This window comes from Bipolaris sorokiniana, assembly GCF_000338995.1.
Source record: "Bipolaris sorokiniana ND90Pr unplaced genomic scaffold COCSAscaffold_10, whole genome shotgun sequence".
Classification (NCBI taxonomy): Eukaryota; Fungi; Ascomycota; class Dothideomycetes; order Pleosporales; family Pleosporaceae; genus Bipolaris; species Bipolaris sorokiniana.
In genome coordinates, this window is record NW_006911904.1 from 1,207,585 (window position 1) to 1,232,594 (window position 25,010).

At 51.4% G+C, this 25,010-nt stretch overlaps 10 protein-coding genes across 10 annotated transcripts; 3 read left to right on the forward strand and 7 right to left on the reverse strand.

The window, feature by feature from the left end:
• Positions 1-418: 418 nt before the first annotated feature.
• On the forward strand, positions 419-1,339 carry COCSADRAFT_173101 (uncharacterized protein; the record flags this gene model as incomplete). The annotated part of the gene is made up of 2 exons (XM_007703794.1): positions 419-514; positions 572-1,339. The coding sequence occupies 2 exons, from the start codon at positions 419-421 to the stop codon at positions 1,337-1,339; spliced, it is 864 nt and encodes a 287-aa protein (XP_007701984.1).
• Positions 1,340-1,663: 324 nt separating this feature from the next.
• COCSADRAFT_146673 (uncharacterized protein) lies at positions 1,664-2,560 on the reverse strand (the record flags this gene model as incomplete). Its single annotated transcript, XM_007703795.1, has 2 exons — positions 1,664-2,400; positions 2,434-2,560. 2 exons carry the CDS (start codon positions 2,558-2,560, stop codon positions 1,664-1,666), a joined length of 864 nt encoding a protein of 287 aa, XP_007701985.1.
• Positions 2,561-3,091: 531 nt separating this feature from the next.
• Positions 3,092-6,644, reverse strand: COCSADRAFT_182913 (uncharacterized protein). The gene is made up of 2 exons (XM_007703796.1): positions 5,998-6,644; positions 3,092-5,950 (listed from the first exon to the last, which is right to left on the reverse strand). The coding sequence occupies exons 1-2, from the start codon at positions 6,618-6,620 to the stop codon at positions 3,151-3,153; spliced, it is 3,423 nt and encodes a 1,140-aa protein (XP_007701986.1). The 5' UTR covers positions 6,621-6,644; the 3' UTR covers positions 3,092-3,150.
• Positions 6,645-6,754: 110 nt separating this feature from the next.
• Positions 6,755-7,961, reverse strand: COCSADRAFT_223172 (uncharacterized protein). Its single transcript, XM_007703797.1, has one exon. It carries the CDS (start codon positions 7,816-7,818, stop codon positions 6,889-6,891), a length of 930 nt encoding a protein of 309 aa, XP_007701987.1. The 5' UTR covers positions 7,819-7,961; the 3' UTR covers positions 6,755-6,888.
• COCSADRAFT_38543 (uncharacterized protein) lies at positions 7,957-12,012 on the reverse strand. Its single transcript, XM_007703451.1, has one exon. It carries the CDS (start codon positions 11,823-11,825, stop codon positions 8,439-8,441), a length of 3,387 nt encoding a protein of 1,128 aa, XP_007701641.1. The 5' UTR covers positions 11,826-12,012; the 3' UTR covers positions 7,957-8,438.
• Positions 12,013-13,113: 1,101 nt separating this feature from the next.
• Positions 13,114-16,021, reverse strand: COCSADRAFT_121581 (uncharacterized protein). The gene is made up of 3 exons (XM_007703798.1): positions 15,671-16,021; positions 15,515-15,616; positions 13,114-15,465 (listed from the first exon to the last, which is right to left on the reverse strand). The coding sequence occupies exons 1-3, from the start codon at positions 15,899-15,901 to the stop codon at positions 13,498-13,500; spliced, it is 2,301 nt and encodes a 766-aa protein (XP_007701988.1). The 5' UTR covers positions 15,902-16,021; the 3' UTR covers positions 13,114-13,497.
• Positions 16,022-16,738: 717 nt separating this feature from the next.
• Positions 16,739-17,963, forward strand: COCSADRAFT_223231 (uncharacterized protein). Its single transcript, XM_007703799.1, has 2 exons — positions 16,739-17,005; positions 17,053-17,963. The coding sequence occupies exons 1-2, from the start codon at positions 16,900-16,902 to the stop codon at positions 17,850-17,852; spliced, it is 906 nt and encodes a 301-aa protein (XP_007701989.1). The 5' UTR covers positions 16,739-16,899; the 3' UTR covers positions 17,853-17,963.
• Positions 17,964-19,620, reverse strand: COCSADRAFT_343047 (uncharacterized protein; the record flags this gene model as incomplete). The annotated part of the gene is made up of 7 exons (XM_007703800.1): positions 17,964-18,477; positions 18,537-18,632; positions 18,684-19,060; positions 19,113-19,186; positions 19,237-19,270; positions 19,337-19,356; positions 19,434-19,620. The coding sequence occupies 7 exons, from the start codon at positions 19,618-19,620 to the stop codon at positions 18,075-18,077; spliced, it is 1,191 nt and encodes a 396-aa protein (XP_007701990.1). The 3' UTR covers positions 17,964-18,074.
• An 896-nt stretch (positions 19,621-20,516) lies between these two features.
• COCSADRAFT_146691 (uncharacterized protein) lies at positions 20,517-22,425 on the forward strand. Its single transcript, XM_007703801.1, has 4 exons — positions 20,517-20,612; positions 20,676-21,604; positions 21,692-21,912; positions 22,030-22,425. The coding sequence occupies exons 1-4, from the start codon at positions 20,541-20,543 to the stop codon at positions 22,305-22,307; spliced, it is 1,500 nt and encodes a 499-aa protein (XP_007701991.1). The 5' UTR covers positions 20,517-20,540; the 3' UTR covers positions 22,308-22,425.
• Positions 22,426-22,811: 386 nt separating this feature from the next.
• On the reverse strand, positions 22,812-24,221 carry COCSADRAFT_38548 (uncharacterized protein). The gene has a single exon (XM_007703452.1). The coding sequence runs from the start codon at positions 23,949-23,951 to the stop codon at positions 22,965-22,967; it is 987 nt and encodes a 328-aa protein (XP_007701642.1). The 5' UTR covers positions 23,952-24,221; the 3' UTR covers positions 22,812-22,964.
• Positions 24,222-25,010: the final 789 nt, after the last annotated feature.

Here is a 25,010-nt window from a genome sequence, read left to right on the forward strand (position 1 = left end):
AAACTCCGCTGGATTGTACGAACAACCGGTAGAATTGGATGGGGCGCCTGAAAAATCCCAACTAGAGAACACAGTTCTCATCCTTTACCGACCCGTCATCGGAGAACTGGCCTTTTGAGAGGCATTCAAATCATGCCACCAGAGAGCTTAAAACCAGCAATCGGCCGGTGTGTCTTGCTGCTTCCCCACCGATAACCATAATGTCGCCGTCAAATGATGCGCAGGAAGCGACTCCACATGCCAATAGCGATCCTACAGCTGAAGAGGCTAGCAGCTCCGAACCGTCGCTCGAAATCGACGTGGGTCCCGTTCAGCGTCTTAATCCTAAGATGCCTTGTCTGACAAATAGGTGCCATGGCAGAACGAGCAAAGCGACGAACGCGACTCTGCCTTTGGAGACACTCAATCATCCTACACAATGTCTGCCACGTCGTCTGTATTCAGCTTCCGCTATGAAAATGGCAGGCGGTACCATGCTTACGCAGAGGGCATGTACCCAGTGCCAAATGACGAGGTTCGCCCCGCATTGCTGTCACTCAGATGGACTAGTTGCTTACACCAGTTCTGCTAGACCGAGGCGGATAGACTCGATCTCCAACACCACGCCTTTCGCCTTACACTCGACGGAAAGCTGTATCGAGCCCCTATTTCAGAGAATGTTCAAAGTGTTTTGGATGTAGGATGTGGAACTGGCATATGGGCTATTGAGTTCGCAGACGAGCACCCATCCGCTCGTGTCCTAGGCACAGATCTAAGTCCAATCCAGCCCGAACAGGTCCCACCTAACTGTGAATTCCTAATTGATGATTGCGAAAAAGAATGGATCTTCCACGATAAATTCGATTACATTCACTCGCGCGCCTTGGTAGCAGCGATCAAGAACTGGCCTCGTTTCTTCGAACAAGCCTATGATAACCTCAACCCTGATGGCTACCTCGAGTGTCAAGACATTGCCTTTCCCATCCGGTGCATGGATACCAATGTGACTGCACAAGATTCGCCGCTGATACGCTGGTCCGAGTATTTCATCGAGGCTGCGCAGAAGATTGGTCTTGATGGTACAGGCCCTCGTCATTTCACACCCCAGCTGCGTGATGCGGGGTTCACAGATATCCATGTTAAGATGTACAAATGGCCAGTAGGCAAGTGGGCAAAGGGCGCGAGGTTCAAGTTGCTGGGACACTTTGTATATGAAGACCTGATGGACTGGCTGCCCAGCAGTTCTCTCGGTCTATTCACACGAATACTCAAGTGGTCTAGAGAAGAGGTAGAAGTTTTCCTAGCCGATTGCAGGCAGGAAGCAAAGAGAAAGGACCGCCATTACTACGCTGATGTGTAAGTCTTCACCGACACCTATTTGTGATTATGCTAACTCCCCAGTTTCTTCTGGTACGCACGCAAACCTAAAAACGCAAAGCAATCTACCCACACCAACGATGTAGTCCACGAAGAAGAATCCATCCACTGCGATGAAACAGACCACACCCAAGACCCCTCAAGCTTCGCTAAACCAGCTACCTCTGTCGATACCAAAGAAACCAAAAGTTCCCAACACCCACAGTCCCCCACCAAATCCATCATCTCCCTCAAGTAGTATGTAGTATTTGAAAATGAACCATCCAACCCCATACCTTCTCCACCCTTCTCCACCCCTACCCCCTCCTCACCCTCCCCTCACCCTCCCCTCATCCCCCCTAACTCCCTGCCTCCCAGGCACCATCCCCAAAAACCTCTCCACATACACATCCCCCTCCTCCCTCGCCATCCACCCCTCTTTCTTCCATGTCATCTTCTCCATCCATCCCGTCGACTTCCCACCATACTTGCCAAACTCCTTTTCGTTAGGGAAAATTCGCTTCCACGCTGCTTTTGCGCCTTCGTGGTCGTCTGGGAGGAGGGGACACGGGAGAGGGATGGGCGTCCAGGGGATGGGGGGTTCGTTTGTTATGCGGAGGTGGGGGAGGGGGAGGGGTTTTTGTTTGGGGGGTGGAGGTGCCATGGTGGTGGTTGAAGAGGGGTTTGATGGGGGAGGGAGGGTGGCTTGCTTGCGGGATGATTGTTTTGTTGATTTTTTAGAAAGGGATTTTGGAGCGGGAGCGGGAGCAGGAGCTTTGCTCGTTGTTGTTTGGGCGTGGTTGGATTGGCTTGGTTGGATGGGTTTGCTGGACGGGCCGGGTTGGTTGGATTGGTTGGGTTGATGTGAAGAAGATGAAGAAGATGAAGATGATGGTGATGATGAAGATTCATCGTTCTTCACCACGGGAAAGTGCGCAAATCTCAACTTCACAATGAGTTTCCGGGGTCGAGCTTCTTTTTTCGCTTCTGCCTTTCCCTTTCCCTTTCCCTTTGCTTCCATCTTCTTTTCCTTTTCATCTTCTTGACCAACACAATCAACATCCTCTTCACCCTTCATTCCCTCTCCATCTCCTACACTCTCACTCCTCTTCCTCTTCACACACACCCCGACATTTTCTCCTTCCCCTCCTTCATTTTCTACACTCCCATCCCTCGTCCCCTCCCCCATATACCTCCTCATTCTCGCCTCAAACCTCGCATTCATCTCTGCAACCGAGGGAATCCCCCTCGCGCTCTGACTTTGCTTCTCCTCGCTTGGCATCCTGAATACGAAAGCCAACTCCCTCCACAATCAAAAACGGGGCTTGAGATGGAACTTTGTTGTCAATTTGATGATTTTCGAAAAGGAATATGGTTATTTTGTTGTGTGTGTGGAGCTCAGTGTATTTTTATGGCGAAGGGGGATTTGACTGTGTCGGTGAGTCGGGGGGGGGGGGAATTGAATAAATGATGGCAAACCATAGTTGGGGGAGGGTTTGGGATAAGGTGGATTGGGATTGGAGAGGCAAGATTCCTTGTGGAGTTTGGGATATCGGGGGGCGAATGGGAGATGTGTTAAATCCAAGCGATTTTCGTGCTGCGGTTTGATGATGTTGGGTGCTGCTGTTGGAAACATCTCACTCCTCGCACTTGGCTGTTGTTTTCGATATCGCACAGTGATTACACCACAAAGTATGTGTATCAACTGATACAATTACAATTACGATAATTATTTCATACAAGTTATAACTATCTTCTCTGCTACTTCCCCAAGCGAATATTAAACATTACAAGTTACACTCTGACTCCACACCCTCAAGCCGCATCCTCATCCCCCATCCCCTCACCACTCTCTCCCAAGCGAAGCCTCAGCATCTTCTCATGCTCCGCCACCTCCTGGTGCTTGAACTTCGAAATAAGATCCATAGTGCTACGTCGCACGCTAACCATACTCTTCTTCTCGCTCGCAGCGTCATCGCCGCCCCTCATGTTACAGCTCACGTGGCTCACGGGACTAGGGTTGCGCGACTGCCTTCCAATATGGCTGCGCATTATGGAAGAGTGGAGAGACATATGTCTGCTGTCGAAAGACAGACGAGCGAGTGCGCCAAAATCTGCTGTTGTGGTGTTTGCACCGGTGCTTGGGCGGGGGTATTCGTCGACGCAGTTCTTATAGTAGACTGACCAGCCGCGAGCAAGGTCATGGAAGTGATCGTAGTTGGCGTCACCGCCTCGGAGCGAAAGCTCACTGAGGTTGGGTGCAGATGAGTTGTGGCGTGGACGGAGCGTTGCCATGGTATCATCAACGACTAGTTTGTCCTTGCCCTTGGCGGTGTTCATTGGTCTCTGGTTTGGGGTAACGAACTCCTCACGATCGCCTCGTGCACCACTGTTGTTTTCTTCAACTAAGCTGCCTGCCCACACCTCAGGAAACAGCTCAAGTTCAGGATGTTCGAGAACACCACCAGACGCAATCGAGCTGCGATGGCCGCGACCATGCCTCCTGAACTCCGTGCTCTGACTCTTGAACATCTTACTATAGTTCTTCATGAGTGCCCTGCCAAACGTCATGGAGCTACTTCTTGCCATGCGCATGCTGCCGAGTTTCTTCTTCTTTTTCTTTTCGCCCGGCAGGAGCGGAGTCGAGGGTCTTCGCTGCGTTGGATCGGCCAAGTCCTCTTCATCATTTGGAGCTGTAGACTTTATCGCTGCTTCGAGTGCAAAGTCGCGGGGCTGGACATCATCTACTTTACCAGCAGATCCGGTTCGGTCCTCGCGTGTGTGAGAAGGATAGCGACCCCATGCACCAACAACTTCTACATCATCGCCTTGTCGGTTGTAGGCATCCACCACTTCTTTTCCTACCTCGGAATCGTCTCCACTTGCCAGGGCGCGACGTCGAAAGATCGAAGTTGATGGTCTGTCCTCATCATTATCACCACCTGATGTAAGAGTATTCAGTGTGGACAGACGCCTGTTTGATTCCTCAGCTCTTATGGAAACATCTCCGTCGTCAACGCTGATTCGTCTTGTGGAAACACTCCCACTGCGTTCCCTGAAAGGACTAGACTGTACAGCAAGATCCTTGTTCTTGGGGAGAAACAGGGATGCCTTCTCTTCTTGATGAGCTTGTAATGCACGATCCCAAACTTGGTTGGCGCCCTTGTTCTTGCCGAGAGCTTGCTGTTCTGCACGCAAACTCACCAGGGATTGCGATTGTCGGCGTTCTCGATCCGCAGGTACGTCTAGTGTATCAAAAGGACCGTCCACGCCGGCAATCGGTTGCTCAGGAGAATTACTTACCTCGCTTTGACTCCGCAAGCTGAGTCTCTTGGGTTTCAAGAATCTCATTATCGAGGATGAATGTGTGAGCTTCTTTTTGGCAGCAGGTGGACTGAACTCTTCCCGAAACTTGGAAACCTTGGTATCAGCAACACTGTTGTTACGTGCCAAAGGTGCTCTTGGTGGAGTATATGGTGGAGTTTCCGCTCTATAGCTCTGTGAAACCTTCATGTTCGTGAGACCATGCCGCTGTCTTGGCCTTGGCATTTCTTCGTTATCCGTTGGGAAGGATGACGAACATCTAGCCCTGTGCAGATCTGAGGTGGAGATACTGAAGGGCCGATTTTCAGTATCAGTCCGGGAAAGGTTGATCATAGATCCGCCAAAGCTGCCAGGCGGGCTCTGTGGTCTACTTGAGTATATAGAAGACGCAAAATCAGGCCGAATGTTTGCATCGTTAGGGACGACATTTCCCCAGCCACCCGGAATCTTGTAGCTTGCTATCCCAGAGCTCGATGTCTGCCGACGATGGCGAGGCAGCTGCTGACTTTGTTCTGAAAAGTAGTTTGAATCGGCAGAGGTATGTTCATGCAAGTCGTAAGGCGATCCAGGTACCTCCGAAGCGCCTGCAAGTTTGTCCCACGAGAGCAATGATCCTGAGCGTAGATGGTGAGAGATACGCATGCTTTGCAGATGAACCGAATGGTGGGAATCATTATCTGCTTCTTCACACTGAGACTTCTCGAGACGAACAACTGTAGCAGAAGAAGATATCTCACGCAGAGTGCCTTGAATTGACATGGACGGTCTAGGGGTGGCTGTTGAGGTTGGCTGTTGAACGCGAATCTCCACTACGCGAGCCACGGAAGATGTGAGCATATCATATGTGCAGTTAGGGGCTACTGAGGAATCACTGTTCCGGCGTCGATGATGTGCCTGGTTGTGCTTTGGGTTTCGGCAGACATGCAAGTCGGTACCGAACATTATAGGACTGCCCTCACGTGGAAGAACGGGAAAGCGTGATGACCGAAGACTCTTAGTCATGACTTCCGACCAGGGTTTGCCAGTTGTATCGTTGTTCGAAAGACCTGGTAATCGTAATGGAGAGATTGGCGGGGGCTTTGGCAAGCTCATCGACTCTGCCGAGTACGAGCGCTTTAGCCTGCGTCTTCTCTCATCAAACGTGTCTGATACTAGGATAGGCGCTTTGGACACTAGGTTGAATGTATTGGATAGTGAGACTGTCTGCGGGTCCGCGATATCATATGGGCGAAGGTCGCGCTCAGGATCGCCACTAGCGCAGCCTTTTGTGTATGACTCTGGGGTCGTTTTTCTGAGAAATGTGAGTATCGAACAAACGAACGATTATCTTCAAATTACCTTCCAGGTGAGGCAATCCAGTCGACGCTGTGAATACTAGGTCTTTTATTAGGTGATCTTTTGCCGGCATTTCTGGCAACGTCGTCCAACACTTGGGCATCCGAGTCGTAGCCTCCTTCGTGGGCTTTTTTGTTGCTAAGAAGATTATTGTGTAACTCTAGTTTGGTAATCTGGAGCTGTTGCTTTGGACCCCTTTTCTGAAGCTTGATCACAGTGTCGGGTGTGGATTTAGGAGTGCCTTCGTTCGCATCAGAGTGATGTGTTGGAGTAGAGGGCGCCTTTTTATTAAAGTCTTTGGAAAACTTCTTCTTGATCACAGAACGCATGCTTTTCACTTTGCGAAGTGAGCGTATGCTGTGGACTGAAGGGCGACTGAAACGCGCAGGACCTGCCTGCAGGGGTGTATCACGATCTTCATCGGAGTGGTGGGCATGCTGAAAGATTTCTCTGAGCTTGTAGAAATCACCAGAACGGGCGCTCGTAAACTGTGAGTTTGGTGAGCTGGTCTGTTCGGGTAAAAGACACTGTTTTGCGGGTGCAAGTTGGCTGAGGCGGACGTTGGGCAGCTCGGGTGAGTTCGATCGTTCGTCCTCTTCTGTTATGCAACACAGCTTGGAAGCCATGGTGTGGAAGTGAGAGGGTGAGCAGATGGATAGGGCAAAGAGGTTTGCTGTTTGTTGACAGGTAGGGCCCTCTTCCACGTGGAGTGCCTGCCCATGTTTTGGACGAGGAAAGCTGGGGGGGGGGGGGCAACGACACAATAGAAGCAACAGCAATTACGATGATCAAACAACCGAAATGTACCGAAACTCAGAGGAAGAGGCACTCTTACAAATGAGCAACATGTATTGCATGCTGAAAAGTATCGGAGATGCCGCGGTGATTGAGTATTCAGCTCATCATCTTCTTGCCACTTGCATCCTCACTGTATAACTTCTGATCTTTGATCCAAGCCGCCACGCTCTCAGTGCACAGCTCTGACACAATATCCCATCTGCCTTGCTTGGCAGCATCCCTCACTCGCGTTGAGCTGATCCCAACACCTTCCTCAGCCTCGACCATTTCTATGTTGTTGCTCCATGCGGATTGGAAGCCGGCTTCTTCTTGCTTTCCATCTTTTAGGTCTTGCAGGTACTTGGCTTGCTCCTGAGTTGAGCCAAACTCACGCGACGACTCGTCGTTCGCATCGGCTGGTCGTTGGGTCACGCGCAGCTTGTGACCAGCAGCAAAAAAGGACTCAAGGGCTGAGAGCGGCGGGTCGTGCTTAGGATAGTACTTTGGGTTGCAGAAGCGGATTAGGGTGTCATAGCCGACAAGATGTACATGCCTCGGATTAGAAGCATAGAAGAGTGGCGTAGCTTGGGCGATGGCTGCTGACTTGTCACTGTAGTAGGGCTCTTTGGTAAGACCAATATCTATTGATATATTGGTAACATCAGCATTCGAAGAGCATGTTCCCTTCTTGAGGCTCTGCGACAAGTCTTCAGCGAACGCCGTCATCAAGGCGATGCGCTGCACAAAGCTTGCAGGACTGGGCGCCTTGTCTGCATTGTGTGTGCTAAAGAGCAGTAGCAGTCTGTAAGGGCTTTGCTCTAGTGGTGCCGATTTTTTTAGAGCCGAAGATGCGAGAGTGAAATGTGCAAGGGACGGCGGGTTGAAGGAAGAGTCGAGGATGTAGAGGGTTTGTGGCTGCGTCGGTGTGTCGTTTACTGTACGCACAACACGAAACTTGGCGGGCGACGAAGTAAATGAGTGCAGCGTAGACTCGAGATCGGGCAGCAGAGACCTGAGCGAAGCTATGCGCGAAGCCATTTCAGCCATTGCTGCTGGTTGCGGAGGTCAAAGCGTGGAGGGGTAATGGTCTTCTTGCTCTGTACGTCATACGCGTACGGTACCCTTGCCGAGTAAATGGCGGGGATGTGTCGCCTTGAATGCCGGGATGAGTGCATTAAAACGAGTCAATATATACACGTAGAGAGATGCACACGTACGTATTAAATAAAATCCATGGAATCTATTTCCGCACATATACGCACATAGCATGCAGGGCATCCTTCTATATGAATACCCTAGACAAGGAAAATATGCTCTAAAAAGCTTCCTTGTTCATGATGACCCGTACATCAACCCATCAATCCATTGACAAGTCAATTGATCCAACTGTTCAATCATCAACATCAGTCATCATTCACATCCTTCTCGCAAGGTGCGATATCCGGGATACCCCTCATACGATGGACCGAGGTGGTCGAGATCCCGTTGTAAATACGCCAATGTTCCCCGCCAAAAACACCTTACGCTGAACCCTAACGTCTGGTCGTGTTACCGAAAGAATACAAAGTGCGTCAGAAAAAAATCGTAGAAGTTTGCATAAAGAGACCAGCTAAAACATGTCAAGAAGAAGAAAAGAAGAAGACGAAAGATAGGCGAGAAGCAAGCGACTAATTGTCTCCATTGCTGAGCGGGCTAAGACCACTAGCCTTGGCCGCGTTTCTCGGGCTTTGCTGCCTTGCCAAAGATGCTTCACTGGCCTTTTGCCGAATCTTCATCGACTTGATCGAATTGGACGGAGATGGTCTGGGCGATGGTTTGGGCGATATCCTAGGACTGTTGTTGCTGCTGTTGTTCATTTGCTCAAACCGTCCAGCGATATCTTTGACACGACTGGGTGAGACTCCGCTCTTCGATGACTCATTCGCCTGACTGTCGCTATCTTGAGGGACTGACAAGATGCTGCTACCGTCTATATCGGCGTTGACAACACGCAGTTTGGATTTGGGCACCGTGAACATGACTTGAACCACTCGTCGCTCGACTGCTGCTTCAACGTCCCAATCAGCCTCGCTAGCGGGAGTACACGGCCTGTCTTCACCAACAGGAATACCGAGATGATCTGAAAGAATGGGCGAGCGTGGTGTAGGGATTCGATCATCGCCGTCAAGGTTCACCAGCAAGTTGCCCCTTTCTCTCCATTCCTGGCGTTGGCGTTCACGCTCAGCCATGGCAATGTCTTCGGGCGTACCCCAGTCATCCCCAGCAGTGCGGCGCCATGCTGGATCTTGTTCATCGTCCAGCCAGTCCTTTTTCCCTCTCCTATTACGCCAAAAGCTTGCATCTGAAGCTGCACGCTGGGGCGGTGCAGTAGCGGCTGGGAACGATTTCCGCATATCCGTTTGGTGTGACTCGGTAGGCGAAGTTGGGTCATCTCTATAGGGTTCCTGGTACGTGGCAGGAGCAATCATCGACCTTGTGCGTTCAGCGCCCGAGACTGATCTTGTCAACACTTTGCGGACACTGCCTAGCCAGTTCGTCCTTCGCACTTTGGACGTTGACCTGGGTACACCTGACAGGTCCAAGACAAAAGATGTAGCTGGGGTAGCAGTCCCCGTTCGACTGTTGCTGTGATCTGTATCGTGGCACGCATCTGATTTAGAAGAACCAGTATCTGGCCTCGACCGCTCTGGGTTACCACCAAGCAGTGCTTCACCCTCAGCTTGCAGATGCACAAACGACGACTGAACGGCCCGGAAAGATTCCGAGTCTGGCTGGCCATGACTCTGCTCACTATTGAACGAGCGTGTCCGGGGTTCATCAGGAGAATGTCGGCCAATTTCCCTTCTCCTTCTGGCCTTGTCGCTGGTAGGGCTCGGATTTGTTGACCTTGAGGAGCCGGCAGTATTGTTCGGCGTGTTTCCAGAGCGCATTAATACACTTTCAAGAGCACTCTCATTTGCAGAGGTCCAGGACATGATACTCCGCTCACTAAGGTTTGAGCTCGTGCGCTCGGAGTTTGATTTGTCCGGGGAAATTCTGCCAGCCGAGTTCAATTGAAGCCGTCCAAGAGAGTTGCTTTTGCCGTGACTAGGAGATTCCTGAGTATTCGGTACAGATGCAGCGTATCGCATATCTCTTTGCATATTGCCATGCTTTTGGCCAGACACGGATGAATCCAAGACTGGGGCATTGTCGAGAACTGCAACTCCAAATTTCGGTCGCAGTTCAGCCATCTCGGGAGGCTTTGACAGGGGCGAACTATCTTGAGCTTGCTCTTCGTCCGTTTCCTCCTCGAGTTCATCAATTGGGTGGATACCACTTGGACCGCGAGGCTTGTTGACACCGTACACAGGTCTCCCACCCATACTACGTCGCAATCCGCGCGTCGGACTCGGAATCTCAACAAGCAAGCCAGTTCGTTCAACTTCACCTCCACTTGTTGCCTTCCAGCCCTGGCCGCCCTGAGCTCCTTGGGGAAAGTAGTAAGAGCCGTTCTGATCAACGACATAATCAGATGCGTCAGGTCGACCCCCACGTTCATCGCACCCTGGCGCATAATCCTCCATGTTGTACCTGTGAGTAGTATATGACAGGTCCTGAAGTTGTTTTTCTCGAATGTGTCGGTGGTTCTTTGACCGTTTCCTGTAGCACATGTACAGGGCGACAACTCCGCATATGGCAACGAGACCGATGGCTATACCAACACCCAAGCCTGCCTTTTGTCCAGTTGTTGATAAGAATCCATTATCTGCAGACGAAGATGCAGGTGTCTTGACGGGAGGTGTATAGTCGGCGATCCAGGTATTCGAGGTAGTATTGAGGAAGAACGTCTGAGCGTTGACACTTGTTGAGTCTCTTCGTCGCTGGCCACCAGATGAGGGAATAGTATACCCCCCGGTGACCATCAGAACACTTCCAGGCAACATGGCAACACCATGACCATACAGACCAGAGCCAGTTGGCAGTCCGGCACCACTGGTAGATGGTACCGTCCATTGCCAATCTCCATCACCCCCATAACCATCTGCAAGGCTAAGGACTACCAATTGGGGCTCGGCTGGTGTATTGGTATCTCCAACCCAGCCACCGATGACGATGATGCTTTGACCATCCGCACTGAGTACGGCAGTATGACCAGATCGAGGTTCGACTGCAGATGAACCATCAGGCTGCTGGACAGGGATAAATGTCCAGCCTTGCTCTGGAAGGGAAAAGAGAGCAATCTGCGACATGTTGAGGAAAGCGCCACTGGTATGCCCTCCAATGAGCAGAAAGTTCTGCTGCTGGATCTGCGTGCCATCTTTACGATCCGAGAATGTCGGGGACAAGCTGGTAATGGTGAAGCCGGCTTCTGGCACCGGGGGTCCGCGACTCGAGGAGATGTCTAGTTGGTAGTTGAGAGACTGGGTGCTTGGGACCGAAGGCTCGAGCGTGACTACCGAGTTGGAGTAGCTGGCTGCAGATTGCCATGACCCTGTTGAGTCGCTTGCATTGGGACACATGCCACCGAAAAAGTATGCCCCTGTAGTTTGGGCGTCCCCTGGTACGATGGATGAAAAAGCCATTCCAGCGCTGAGAAAGTTTGGGCCCATGCTGTCAGCATGCGAGCTATCTGTAACCGACACATTCTCTTGTTTCCAAGTACCCTTCCCACTGGGGTCCGCAGCATTTGGTGTATAAGTCCATAGCTGAGCTCCGTTGGCACCTAGAGTGCAGTCGCCGGTGTATACGATCAGGCTTCCACCACTATCAAGGAGCGGTGTAAAAGGCCTCAACGTGGTGTCATCGAGGAAGGGCAGAGTTGAGTAGAGGTTATCGTAGGGAAGGTTGGAAGCCGTGAGCGTGGCGGACAGGTCAATGCTGCTGAGCTGGAACTGAGTCGATGACTGGGGCGAGGGACGGAAGACGTAGAGGCTATCGTTGGTCTGGAGGACGCGAGTCGGGTTGTAGGGCATGTGGGCGGCGGCGGTAGTGGCAGCAGCAGCGGCAGGAGCGAGAAGCAGGGCCTCGTGGAGCAGCACGAGCACGCAGCGTACCCGTGTCTTGCGAACCATAGTACATTCACCTCGAGAGGCGAGACGAACGTCCCATGAAGCAGACTGTGGCTACCGGTACGAGAGCAGGGCACAGTGGATAGCGACGATGGCGGCTGGAAATCGAGGGTGGGTTCAGAGGAGCAGCAGTTCATGCACGGGGCCATCGAGGTGGCTGGCTTCCGCGAGGGTCTATCAACATAGGCCCAGCCCTCCTGGCCCGCCCGCCTGCGCCCGCCGTGCGCTGACAGTGGACCAAGTAGCCAAAGCGCGTCATCTTCCGTGACAGCGGCCGTTTATCTGCCCAATCATCAGTGCGCGGCATCCTGAGGGCGACGGTGGCTGGGCGGCTTGGGTTAGGTTGGTAAACATGGTCGGGGCTGGTTGCGCAGGGCAACCGTCGTGCTGGCTTACATACATGCATGTGAGGACGGAACAAGCCGCACGGGAGACCCTCTTCAAGGACACGACTGGCGACAGTAACAAGTTGCCGAGACCCAGACTGGCCACAGAAACTGCGCGGGTGTGCTATGGGCCATGGGTATCTGGACATGTCATGGATGTTGGAGGTACGCGCCAACCATTGAGGAGGCTGGCCGAACCCCGGTCATAGCTTGCGCCCATTTCTCTCATATATGACTGCGAAAAACAACCTCTATGCCCTTGCTCTTAAGTGTCTGTGGCTACGAGTGAAACAAAACTTAAATATTATTTGTTTTGTTTTTCATTGAAGCCTCTCCAGCCAGTGCAAAAAGTAGCTATGTTCCATCCGTGAAAATGCCAAGCTGCTCTATCGATAACACCACGTGATCCCTCTTCGAGATTGAAAATCCAAAGTCCGCGTAACCCAATCTATTACGAATATGTAATGCTTGTTTTTACTACTATGGTACATACGACCAGAGGAAACTGAGAATTAGGCATCCCGTCCGATCTGCCCTATACAAGCAGTTTACCGGCGGATTAGTAGTTAGGTGGGTGACCACTAGCGAATCCCCGCTGTCGTATGTTTTTGTTTTTGCAACTTTTATTTTTGCTCCATCTATGCAGGTCACGTAGACAGGATCTTGGCATACTCTGAAATACCATAGCATCAGCGGTCCTCGTCCATCCAAGGACATCCCAGCTCTTAGACGCGCCCATTCCGCCACCGCCAGGCGTTTGTCCACTCGGCTGCCGAAATGCTATAGTACACTCCTGCTGTCTAGGTAATAGCAACAACAGCTCCTTGGCCTCACCATTCATTCATCCCTCTTGCTCAAGCCACGCAGCAAAAAGTAAATCACCATCAGGCACCAACACATAGAGAAGACGTGACAATGATTGATGCATCCGCCTGTATATTTTTCATATTCGGCTTGTGCCAGGAGACATGTATCGTCTCATTCTTCACTGGCTATACTACATACACACATCTATCTGTCCAGGTCAATCGACCCTGCGACCCGTGTCGCAAACATTCCCAATAAAATAAACGCCAGAGCTAGTTGTGCTGGACGTCCATGTCCGTCCTGTCCATACACACAATCTGCTTTTCTTTTGCACCGCTCAACGACCCATGATGCAGGTTGAACTTTTGGGTATCATAAAACTCATTACACACACATTACACGAGAGCAAGTTGATATGCTACTCGACGCGGCCGCGTTGATGAAACACGGCCGCAAAGGGATTGCCAAATGGCAGAAGAAATTTAAGCCGCGTGCTTCTCGCGGTAGAACTTGGCAGCGTTAACCATGTTGATCAGCGCGGCCTTGGTCTCCTTCCACTGCCGGGTCTTGAGACCGCAGTCGGGGTTGACCCACAGCTGCTCGGGCTTGAGGTATGTGAGCATCTCAGACAGGCGGTCCTTGATCTCCTGCTCAGAGGGCACACGAGGCGTGTGGATGTCGTACACACCGGGGCCAATGTGGCGTGGGTACGCCTTGTCCTCAAACACCTTGAGGAGCTTGGCGTCGCTCTTGCTGTTCTCAATAGACAGAACATCAGCGTCGAGCGCAGCAATGGCGTGGAAGAAGTCTTGGAACTCGGAGTAGCAGAAGTGCGAGTGGATCTGGGTAGAGTCCTGGACAGCAGCACAGGCAAGCTTGAAAGAGTCGACGGCCCATGAGAGGTACTTCTCGCGCTCAGTGCCAGCACGGAGAGGAAGTCCTTCACGGAGGGCGGGCTCGTCGACTTGGATGACGTAGATGCCAGCAGCCTCGAGGTCGAGAACCTCGTCGCGGAGAGCGAGAGCAAGCTGTTGAGCTTGCACAGACTGATGGACATCGTCACGGGGGAAGGACCATCGCAGGCAGGTAATAGGTCCAGTAAGCATGCCCTTCATGGGCTTCTTGGACACCGAGGCGGCGTACTTGGACTCCTTGACAGTCATGGGAGCAGGGCGAGAGATGTCACCAACGATGATCGGAGGTCGGACGCAGCGGGATCCGTAAGACTGGACCCAGCCCTTGGTGGTGAAGACATAACCGTCGAGGCGCTCACCAAAGTACTGCACCATGTCGTTGCGCTCGGGCTCACCGTGGACGTAGACATCAAGGTCGAGCTCATCCTGGATCTTGATAGTCTCCTCAATCTCCTTCTCAATGAACTTCTCGTACTCGGCAGCGGTGATCTCACCCTTGGTAAACTTGTTACGCTGGATACGGATCTCCTTGGTCTGGGGGAAGGAGCCGATGGTGGTCGTAGGGAAAAGAGGGAGCTTGAGGTGGGTCTTCTGCTGGGCATATCGCTCAGGGAAGGCAGACTTGCGCTCGTGCTGCTCGGGGGTGACGCTAGCCTGGCGGTCCTTGACAGCCTTGTTGTTGGTGCGCTCAGATGAGGCGCGAGACTGCATCGACTTGGCGTTGGCCTCAAGAGCCTCACGAACAGAAGCGGGGCCGTCGTTGACAGCCTTGGCAATGACGACAACCTCGGACACCTTTTGGACGGCAAAGGAGAACCAGTCCTTGACCTCCTCAGGCAGCTTCTTCTCGCTGTCGAGAGAGTGGGGAGTGTGGAGAAGCGAGCTGGAGGTGGCGACAATGACACGGTCCTTGCCAAGCTTCTGGACAGCAGTCTCGACAAGCTCAATGGCGTTCTTGAAGTTGGTCTTCCAGATGTTGCGGCCGTCAACGACACCGGCAGAGAGAACCTGGTTGGGGCCAAGCTTGCTGATGACGCTCTCGAGCTGCTCAGGGTTCCTGACAAGGTCGACGTGGATGGCAGCAGCTCCCTGGAGGCTGGGGAAGACGTCGAAGTTGTGGACAACGTCACCAAAGTAGGTGGCAATGACAGCCTTGGGCAGGTCGGCGCCAACAAGCTTCTCATAGGCAGGCTTGAAAGCATCCTTGACCTTCTGAGGCAGATCGTAGACGAGGACAGGCTCGTCGATCTGGACGTACTCGGCACCAGCCTCCTTCAGCTTCTTGAGGAGCTCAACGTATACGGGCAGCAGCTTCTCGAGGAGGGAGATGGGGTCGACAGACTGGCCACGGTCGGCCTTGCCGAGGGCGAGGAAGGAGACGGGACCGATGAGGACGGGGCGAGTGATGATGCCAGCCTCCTTGGCCTCGAGGAACTCAACCACAGGCTTGGGGTTCTCAGCAAGCTTGAAAGTCTGGTTGTCCTGGAGGGTAGGCTTGACATAGTGGTAGTTGGAGTCGAACCACTTGACCATTTCCTGCAAGCATGTTAGCAAAAGCTTCTTGACTAAGAGGTGGTTCACCTACCAGAGTGGGAACATCGACGCCATCCTTCTGGTGGCCACGGCCCATGGCGAAGTACTCATCAAGCTTGTGCAATCCGTGCTTGGAGTAACGTTCTGGGATAACCTGGGGTTGTTAGCGAAAAAAGCAACAGTCAGGTGCGGGGCAAGAGAGACTTACGTTGAAGAGCTGGATGTGGTCGAGAAGGTGGTCGTAGAAAGCAAAGTCGTTGCTGGGGATGATCTCGACGCCAGCGTCCTTCTGGATCTTCCAGTGCTCCAACCTCAGGCGCTTGCCCTCCTTGAGCAGGTCATCGCGGGAGAGCTTGTCAGCCCAGTAAGCCTCGTTGGCCTTCTTAAGTTCACGGTCCGCACCCATGCGGGGGAAACCAAGTACTGATGAGTTTACCATTGTGATGTGCGTGTCCGGGATGGACGATGATGTGGGAGGAAAAGGGACGATGGAAAGGAAGAAGGGGGGTGAAGTGAATTGAGAGGATGGAGGGGATGAAGAGGGGAGGGAGGAAAGGATGACAGGAGAAGAAAGAGCAGCAGATGGTGTGCTTTATGGTTTTTGCTGGCGTATGCTGGCACCGCGGGGTTACCGCTCATGGCGCGCCGATGCCCCTCACCGCCTTCGGGGATGAGTGCATCGCCATACACTATCTGGGCCTCAACCAACACCGCGCCCTTGGCCGGACTATGCAACAACACCGCTGCTGCAACTCGCGGTCAAGCGCATCTTTTTTGGCCCTCTACAGCGAATCATGGCCCCCACAGCACGATGCTCCATCCGACATCGGTACTATACATGCAAAACTCCGAGTGTTAGCGTCGTCGATGCTGTTGCACGCCATACTGAATCAACTCAGTTCGGTGCTACTCGGGCACTTTGATAGTCGCTTGGAGTGGCAGAAAAAATAATGCGTGCTGCTTTGGTTGTGCATGCTTAGTCCAGATAGTAGGCAGTCTCTGGCTATGTGCTGTGGGATCGCACATCTCCTGCTGTCATCAATTCGCTGGCATGAATCAGCTCGCACGCCATTGCCTGCTGCCCCTCGCCCCAGCAGCCCTCCTGGGCCTCTAGTAGCTCAGACCCTGGCGATCATCCCCAACCACACAGGTCGACTTTTTTTCCCCGGGACCACGCGGAACAACACCGCGACAAGCTCTACATATACCCTACACTACTTAATGCCCTCCGGTCTTTCTCGTGATGGTCGGACAGTGGCCGAGCAGAAGCTGGACAATGATGCGGCGGAACCACCGAGCACTTGGTCTATTGAGCCGTCTCCACGACCCCGCATCACCTATAAAACCCCGCCATAAATAGTCCGCATCACACCAACGCGACCATTGCGACGCACAACCACGCAGCCTACTAGGCCCAGCACTTCTGCAATCAGCAACATGGCCGAGAGACCAGCACACACGCGAACTGCCTCCACTAACCTTGGCACTTCCGGCCAGCGCATCCTCGAAGGAAGAAACGCTATCGTAACAGGAGCATCAAGAGGTACGTACTGCTCCTCCTTGAGCTCTTTCATTTCTTAGTCCCCCTAGGAATTGGCGTCGAAGTCGCCCGCAACCTCGCTTCCAAGGGCTGCAATGTCGTCATAAACTATACCTCCGACTCGTCTGCCCAAGTTGCTCAAGACCTTGCTTCCGAGCTGCAGTCCGAGTATGGTGTCAAGGCCATCACCATACAGGCGAGCATGGGCTCAGAAAACGGCCCGAAGCACCTCGTAGAAGTCACCAAGAACAACTTCCAACACCCCAAGACGGGCAAGTTCCAGCTCGACATCATCATCAACAATGCTGGCGTCGCCGGCAACAACTACGTCGAAAACGTCGACTGCGAAGACTTTGCCAGACAGTTCAACGTCAACGTGCGAGGCCCACTGCTCCTTGTGCAAGCCGCCGTCCCCTACCTGCCAAATGACCGATCAGGCCGCATCGTCAACTTGTCGTCTGTCAGTTCTTCGCTAGGATACAAGGGCCAGTCAATCTATGGTGGAACAAAAGCAGCCCTAGAAAGCATGACGCGAACTTGGGCTCGTGAATTGTCCGAGCGATGCACCGTCAACGCCGTTAATCCTGGCCCAGTCGCCACAGACATGTACTGGAGTAACGATGAATCTTTCATCGCATTGAACAAGCCCTTCATCGAAACCACCCCGTTGGCGGCACCACGAAAGGGTATCGACCCAGAACGAATCTATGAAGCTTCCCAAGGTGCTGGAGGCAGACCGGGCTACAGTGAGGAGGTCGCTGGTGTTATTGGCATGCTTTGCTTGCCTGATGCTGGATGGACAACAGGCAGCGTCATATGCGCCAACGGTGGCATGAAATTCACCTACTAGATGAAATAGGTCGCTCGCATTTGCTGTCACCTCTCGGCCTTTTGATCCCTCAACTACACATATACATTGGGAAACTTGCGCGAATCCGAGCTTGTCTCGAAGACAATTCAAATCAACAATCTACCCTTCATCTCACCTGCACCAAAGGTGGACTTTTTGGCGTGATCAACACTTTGCCATTATAACGGTCTATGTTTTGTACACCTAGAATTAGCAATAAGTTTAGAGCGCGTGTATACCACAAGCACTAGTACGCCCCTGCTTGCTGCCACCATCGTTACAGATCTCGCTGTTGACTGCGAAACTCTGGGTTTTCGTGATACCTGCAGGCGAAACAACGATACTGCGCTCAGACGATCCATCACCCTGCCATCCTGCAGCCGCTCTTTCATCACTGCCAACACTGACACTATCATCTTCCATCTGATTGTACGCCCTATTCATATGTTTTGAGCCTATCGTTTGAAGCTCTGAATGGGCACCGTGTGAGTCGGTTGTATATCCTCGAGTTTGCTTACGGCTGTTGAATGACGATTCTCCAATCACACGTGGTGCGACATGGCGTAAAAACAGACGCATTGCCGGTAGACAGCCAGTTATGATGATGAGGTTGGCTTCTATGAGACTAGTCTCAATTGTCAGCTTGGATTCCAAAACACAAGGTCAAGTTCAGAGCCTACTCACATCCATATTCCGGGCATGACAATGGCCCATGTCTGGTCAATGGTGCTGAGCAATGGGAACAAGAGGGCGAGACGCACTCCGCTGGTGATACAAGTCCTGTTCCGTGTCAGTCTGTCATCTCCTTGAGTAAGTGCTAAAATCACTTACAGCGATCCGACTCCGAAAATGCACAACAAGCCCGCTTTCTGCGCCCTTGGAACCTGTAGCTTAACAACCATAGGTATGGGTAAGATGAGCAGTAAAATGTCTGTCACCATGTTCAACACAGCAGTTGCCATGTAGAGTGGTGTGCGATTGATACAACTCCCCTCTGTGATCGTAATGTCCCAATTTCTCTTAAAGGGTGTACAGGCGAAGATAAGCGGAAAGAGGAGGGCAATGCTGTATCCGACGACTATGAAAATTCCGCCATACACACAGATTCGAAACCAGCGCAGGGGCGATAATCGAAGGTATAGCAACAGAAGAGACAGCTTTGCGCTCGCCAGAAAGGGGCAGTAGAGGATGCTAGCAACGTTGACCAGCTACATGAAGTTCAGCTTAAAGGAGGTATTTTGCTGGCTTGCAAACACTCACATTCAGACTAAAATTGACGCGGTTCCCGCTCAGTTCCCAAATGTGAACACCCAGTGTTCCTCCCCTATATTGAACTAGATGACTGTTAGCCCACTCAAACGTCAACATAATCTTGAAAACATACCGAGTATAATCATTTGGATTGTGACTGAGAGGATCTGTCAATGCGTTGATTAACACATGATTTAGGCGCTTTGGCGATCATAATCCATAGACAGACTTACCCAAGCCACAATCAAAGCCACTGCACAATCTGTTAGTCACTTTCGACCACTATTACACCACCTACAGACAGCTCGAATAGGTCACAAAATAACTCACCATCATCTGCAGACAAGCATTTTGCAAATCTTGTCTTTGTATAGATACGAACAGCCATGAATAAGGTAGAAAGAATCATTCCAACTGCTCCCACCCATAGATTCGCAGCCTCACCTGTCCTCTGGGGATTGGAAAGATCGACAACATAGCCAGGCGGAGCTGGAAATAAAGGCTTGTTCATATCCATCGTGTATACGAAAAGAGCCTCGAAGATGTAGAGGAGTTCTCAACCAGCAAGATGTTCATATTCTGCTCCGCGACTACTTTCTGCTCTATAGAATGAAACCCGGGCGGCCCCTTCTGCATTATCATTTCCCCGAGGGAAGGAATATTCCTGGCATATTGCAGGTCGGTTTAAGAGTCTCGGGTGATCGCTGCAACTACCAAATCGGGAAGAGATTGGCCAATAGCCGCATGGGCGAAAAGCGCCGACAGATGCGGTTTGATTGGTCGATGGCACGGCGTGGTTAAATACCAACACGACTGTGCCACAGAGTGGCATGGATAGGACGGCTTCATCGACAACCGTAACCCGAACTCCCAATCACATTGCAAGAACATCATGCAAGGAGTCAACATGCCAGACATGTAGCGCGGACTACTATTGTTCCAGCACGATGCAACCCATCAAGCTGGTGAATCCCGTCTCAGCTCCGGTCAACACGCCATTTCTTGACAAGCATCCCTGTGTTAATTTATGTATACGCATCATGCCATCTGGCGCAGCACCCCTAGCTAATAGGTCACTAGCTGCATCGCTAACTAAACCTCGACGAATGTATGGTGCGACCTTTATGCGTTTTTAGTCCCTGCAACCTACTATTGGCAACCAGGCAAAAGCACATACCGTATTGCCACCGACATTAGCTTCTTCTGCGCTACAGGGACCGAAAGCCACCTACGGACTCTAGTCCTCTTTGAACATTCTTGGGGGATCCTTTGGAGGTCGGTGAACGTTTATGGCGGATAGCTAATAGGAGCGGCACTGAATAATCTACAGTGGAGAAGTTATGGGAGAGTACATTCGCTGAACTATTAATATGAGATGGTAGTTGCGCTCCAACACGAGCACGGCTCTGTTCACTGCCTTTCTTCGCGTCGACTGCTATGATGGCTCGTTTAACTGTTGCTCTTCTAGCGGCTGCGGCTGTCATTCCTTTGGCCCAGGCGGAGTATTGCGTAAGTCGATTCTCCAACTAAAACGCACCAGAGAACGTACCAGACTAACCACAGATCTTCCAGTGCAATGTACTTGCGGCAACGTCCTTGAAGGATCGCCTGTTATATCCCAATCAAGACGCATACGTGACACGCGAGAAGACATACTTTGACGTCAAGCAGCAGACCATCACACCCAACTGCATAGTGCAGCCCAAGAGTGCAGATGAAGTTGCAGTTGCAGTCAAAGCATTGACAGCTGCAAGCTCGCGCAAGCCTTGCAGCTTTGCTATTCGTAGCGCAGGACATACACCATATGTCGGGGCTTCGAATATCCAGGATGGAGTCACTATCGATCTCAAGTACCTTAACACCGTCAGGTATGATGATAGAAGCACTACAGTCAAGGTGGGGCCTGCGGCAACGTGGAACGATGTGTACGGCGTCCTGGAACCGATGGGGCTTATGCTTCCCGGTGGCCGATCATCAACTGTTGGTGTTGGCGGACTCACTCTTGGAGGTGGCATATCCTACTTCTCCCCGGGGCGTGGTCTGGTCTGCGACAATGCAGTCGAGTTCCAGGTCGTTTTAGCCGACGGCAGCATTGTAACTGCATCCAAGACAACGCGCCCAGACCTATTCACAGTGCTAAAAGGCGGCAACAACAACTTCGGGATCGTCACCAGCATCACATTCGGCACCTTCAAGAACCAAGGCATGTGGGGAGGCCTAGTCATCTATCCTGAGTCAACCATCCAAGACCACTTCAAAGCGCTCATTAACTTCTCCAACAACATCGACAAGGACAACAAAGGTGCCGCCATTGTTATGCCGGTGTACCAGAGCTCCGTGGGTTTGGACCTGATACTGAACGCATACGATTACGCCGACCCGGTGCCCAGGCCCGCCGCCTACAAGGAGTTCCTTGCGATCCCAGGCAACACATCGGACACGACAGGCTTCCGCAACATGTCATCGCTAGCCGCAGAGCTCGCAGGAGCCACCACCCACAGGTAAGTTAGTCTTGCAAATTAGAAACTCTCCCGAACACCCATGCATAAACAAGGATAATCCCGCTGATAACCCTACCAATCCCAAAGCGTATACTTCGGCACACTTACCTTTGCCAACGACCTCCGAGTCATGACTGCCGCGCACGAAATCTACAAGGACGAACTATCCAAATTAAAGGCAAAAGCAACCGGTGATTGGGGCATCTACGTTCTATACCAGCCCCTGCCGCCCGCGTACTGGCGCCAGAGCGCTGCTAAAGGCGGGAACGTGCTGGGCCTTGAACGATTTGGCGAGCAAGTCTTGTGTCGTAAGTTCTTCCCTCCCCCTTCACCTTCTCCGCATCTTTCCCTCCAATCCCCGATTCTATCTACATAAAATATACCCAATCAGGTCCATTCGCAGAATACTAATGAAGACATTATAGTATATCAACCCTACATCTCCTGGCAAGGATCCCACCAAGACGCCCTCTTTCAAGCCGCCGGTGCAAATCTCATCTCGCGAATCCGCGCCTACGCTCAAAGTATTGGCGCAGATAATCCTTACTTGTATCTCAACTACGCAGACAAAACGCAAGATCCGCTATCCAGCTACGGACCAAAGAACGTGAAGAAGATGAAAGATGCAGCAAGAAAGTACGATCCAAAGGGTGTATTCCAGAAACTGGTGCCCGGTGGGTTTAAGATTTCGGCTGTGGTGTAAAGTGGTCTGATTTGTGATAGCCGGCCCCAGAAGACCGTTGTTTGACTGGGACGGGACAGATAAAAAATATAGTTTAAATGTTAATTTTTGCTAAAACTTAAATGGGGGTATGGGTTAGTTAACTGACTGAGTTCTATGAACGAGGAGCAGACTTGATACCCCTTTTCCATCGTAGTTATCTTCTGATCCTTTCCAAACGATGTACAAGATGGATGCAGGACGTCACTACGCGCTTAGGGGATTGGAACTGAAGAAAATCCAAGCACTGTGAGTGTACGGGGTTGTTTCTCTAACTGAGGATGGATCATCTCAGCCACGGACCATGCTAACTCCAACGGTAGCGCTTAAATGAGAAAATTAACGTTCTTCCTTCTATGTTAAGTTTGGCGTCACTAATACATGTATCAAGTGTGAAACTCATACTCACTTCGATGATGTAACTTCGAGTCAGAAAAAACAGAATGAAACACTTTTGCGAAACAGGCAATTAACAAAGTTACATAAAGCAGAATATGATTTAGTTCATTCGACTGCTAACTATATAATAAACCCAGCATTAAATCTCGAATCATTGCATAACCTTTAAATCTCAGCTCCATGCATATGCTCCAATATTCAGATGCAAATACTGATGAAATCTTCATACTAGCCATATCGCTATAGAATAGCAATTCTCCTAACAGTTGGTGCTTGCACCCTAGGCACCTGTACTCTCAACACTCCGTCCTTGAAACTTGCGCTCACCTTCGCCACATCGATGCGAGTGGGGAATCTGAAAGAGCGAGTGAAAGATCCGTGGATGCGCTCTTCTTGTTCGAGTTGTTGTTCGGGTTGAGATTGTGGCGCAAGAACTGGTGCCTCGGGTTGTGGTTGAGTGACTACTGCGGTTTCAGTAGAAGTAGGCTCTTCGACGGCCTTCTCTTTGCCCTTTGGCTCCTTTGGTTCGACAGGAGTTGAGGGACGGGACAAAGATGAGAATTCATCGCCGAGGTCTTCAAAGTCGTCTTCGACGGTAGCTTGGTAGGACTTGTGGGATTGGGTGTCACTATCTGGTGTTGCGACGCCAGCTGTTGTGCTCTCAGCTTCCGAGGTGGTGTCGACCTCCTCGGCATGTGACACCTCAGAAGTCTGTTCGGCGGGTTGCTCAATGGCAGGCGCAGATGCGGGTTCAGCCTTGTCTTCGATCTGAGGTAGTGCTGGCTTGGACTGTGCCTTTTCCAGTTGCCAGTGGGTGTTTCCGGCGATCTTCAGGGTGTGTTCGTCGGTAACTTCGATGGAGATGTTTTCTGGACCAAAGCCCTGGATGTCTCCCTCTACCGACCAGCCTTGCTCAATGGGCTTGACATCGAACTTGGCGCGAAGTGCGCGCTTTCGTTGGAGTTGCCTTTGGCGGTGGGCCTCACGTTGTGCCTCGCGATGAGCCTCGAGCTGTGCCTGGCGTTGTGCTTCGCGGTCAATCTCGCTCAATAGGTCATTGACTTGACTGAAGAAATTGCCGTATGGCGAGTATTGTGGGCGGCGAGGTTGGGGACGGGCAACTCGGCAGGCATATGGTGATCGTGCTGCTGGACTGCAGAAGCCGAGAGGGCTGTACTGATGCGTCTGGTAGGCCGGCGCAAAGGTTGGTGTAAGTACGAACGCCATTTCTGGTAGGATTGACTTAAAAGATAAATTTGTTGGTTCAGATATGGTAGTGGAAAGGCTGATGATTGGATGCTATGGTGATTGTAGATGCTAGATCTAGAGATGCTGGTCTTTTGAATTGATGATGAGCTGTAGAGGAGCCGCACTCCACACTTTTATAGACATCATAACGCAATACGGATGTGAGTAAGATCTCAGGATTTCCATTCAAGCGACTATACCAGAATGTTGTAGATAGTTCGCGAGGTTGCTTATCCATCCATGTTTGTCAGGAAGATGCGTGAACCTTGACGCTGATTCTCGAAGCTTCTACGTCATTTGGGAGAGTATGCAGTCCGTGCGTGCGGATTATGTAATGCCTTTAATCTCTTTTTGTCTTACGACCCGCATCAACAGAACAGTGTCCTATCTAATCTCATTATCGAAATTAGTCTTATATTCGAAAAGACCGTTTGTTCAAACCATGCATAGTCTTGAGCCAACAAGGTGCCCTTAGCCACCCGGAGTAGAGAAGAGTTTTGAGTTCATCATCACAGCGCGAGAAGAACGACTTCTGGAAGCGGCAAACTAACTTGAAACTAATTCATTTAGAGTAATTTATATCTCTAGTAACGAAGTGCCGATATTGTCATCTGTAATCTAGATCAAAGCTACCTTGGACTATCCCTCGATACCCCACTCCAAGAACTATCGTTCCAACCTGTACATACACTTGGAGGTCTTCGCTTACAGCTTTATGTATCAACACTATACTCAACCGGGACATCTCTGGTGCATACTTACTGCGTTAACATCAACTGCACCTTCCATTGTTCAGCCATAACCCCGCTCCATTACATTTGTAGCGAATTTTACCAGAGCATGCTGTCGCTCCGTTATTGCTGGGACCGCAAAAGCCTGGATCTTGCCTTTCAACAATGGTGGTATCCCTAAGCATATTGGCAGGGGCCGATAGTACGACGGCACTAAAGCTAATGGCCGCAATCGTGACTTGGAGAAGATGCATTGGGACGAAACTGACGAATCGCGGAGATGTAATGTCAAGTAAAATGGAGGCAA

Excerpts from the sequence above, each read along its gene's own strand:
- COCSADRAFT_182913 (XM_007703796.1), bottom strand. The coding sequence starts at position 6,620 with ATGGCTTCCAAGCTGTGTTGCATAACAGAAGAGGACGAACGATCGAAC. Across the intron at positions 5,951-5,997 it reads TGGATTGCCTCACCTGGAAG|AAAAACGACCCCAGAGTCAT; the intron begins GTAATTTGAAGA and ends CACATTTCTCAG.
- COCSADRAFT_223231 (XM_007703799.1), top strand. The coding sequence starts at position 16,900 with ATGGCCGAGAGACCAGCACACACGCGAACTGCCTCCACTAACCTTGGC. Across the intron at positions 17,006-17,052 it reads CGTAACAGGAGCATCAAGAG|GAATTGGCGTCGAAGTCGCC; the intron begins GTACGTACTGCT and ends TAGTCCCCCTAG.
- COCSADRAFT_223172 (XM_007703797.1), bottom strand. The coding sequence starts at position 7,818 with ATGGCTGAAATGGCTTCGCGCATAGCTTCGCTCAGGTCTCTGCTGCCC.
- COCSADRAFT_38548 (XM_007703452.1), bottom strand. The coding sequence starts at position 23,951 with ATGGCGTTCGTACTTACACCAACCTTTGCGCCGGCCTACCAGACGCAT.
- COCSADRAFT_121581 (XM_007703798.1), bottom strand. The coding sequence starts at position 15,901 with ATGGTAAACTCATCAGTACTTGGTTTCCCCCGCATGGGTGCGGACCGT. Across the intron at positions 15,617-15,670 it reads ACCACATCCAGCTCTTCAAC|GTTATCCCAGAACGTTACTC; the intron begins GTAAGTCTCTCT and ends TAACAACCCCAG. Across the intron at positions 15,466-15,514 it reads GCGTCGATGTTCCCACTCTG|GAAATGGTCAAGTGGTTCGA; the intron begins GTAGGTGAACCA and ends ACATGCTTGCAG.
- COCSADRAFT_38543 (XM_007703451.1), bottom strand. The coding sequence starts at position 11,825 with ATGGTTCGCAAGACACGGGTACGCTGCGTGCTCGTGCTGCTCCACGAG.
- COCSADRAFT_146691 (XM_007703801.1), top strand. The coding sequence starts at position 20,541 with ATGATGGCTCGTTTAACTGTTGCTCTTCTAGCGGCTGCGGCTGTCATT. Across the intron at positions 20,613-20,675 it reads TGGCCCAGGCGGAGTATTGC|TGCAATGTACTTGCGGCAAC; the intron begins GTAAGTCGATTC and ends CAGATCTTCCAG. Across the intron at positions 21,605-21,691 it reads GCAGGAGCCACCACCCACAG|CGTATACTTCGGCACACTTA; the intron begins GTAAGTTAGTCT and ends CCAATCCCAAAG.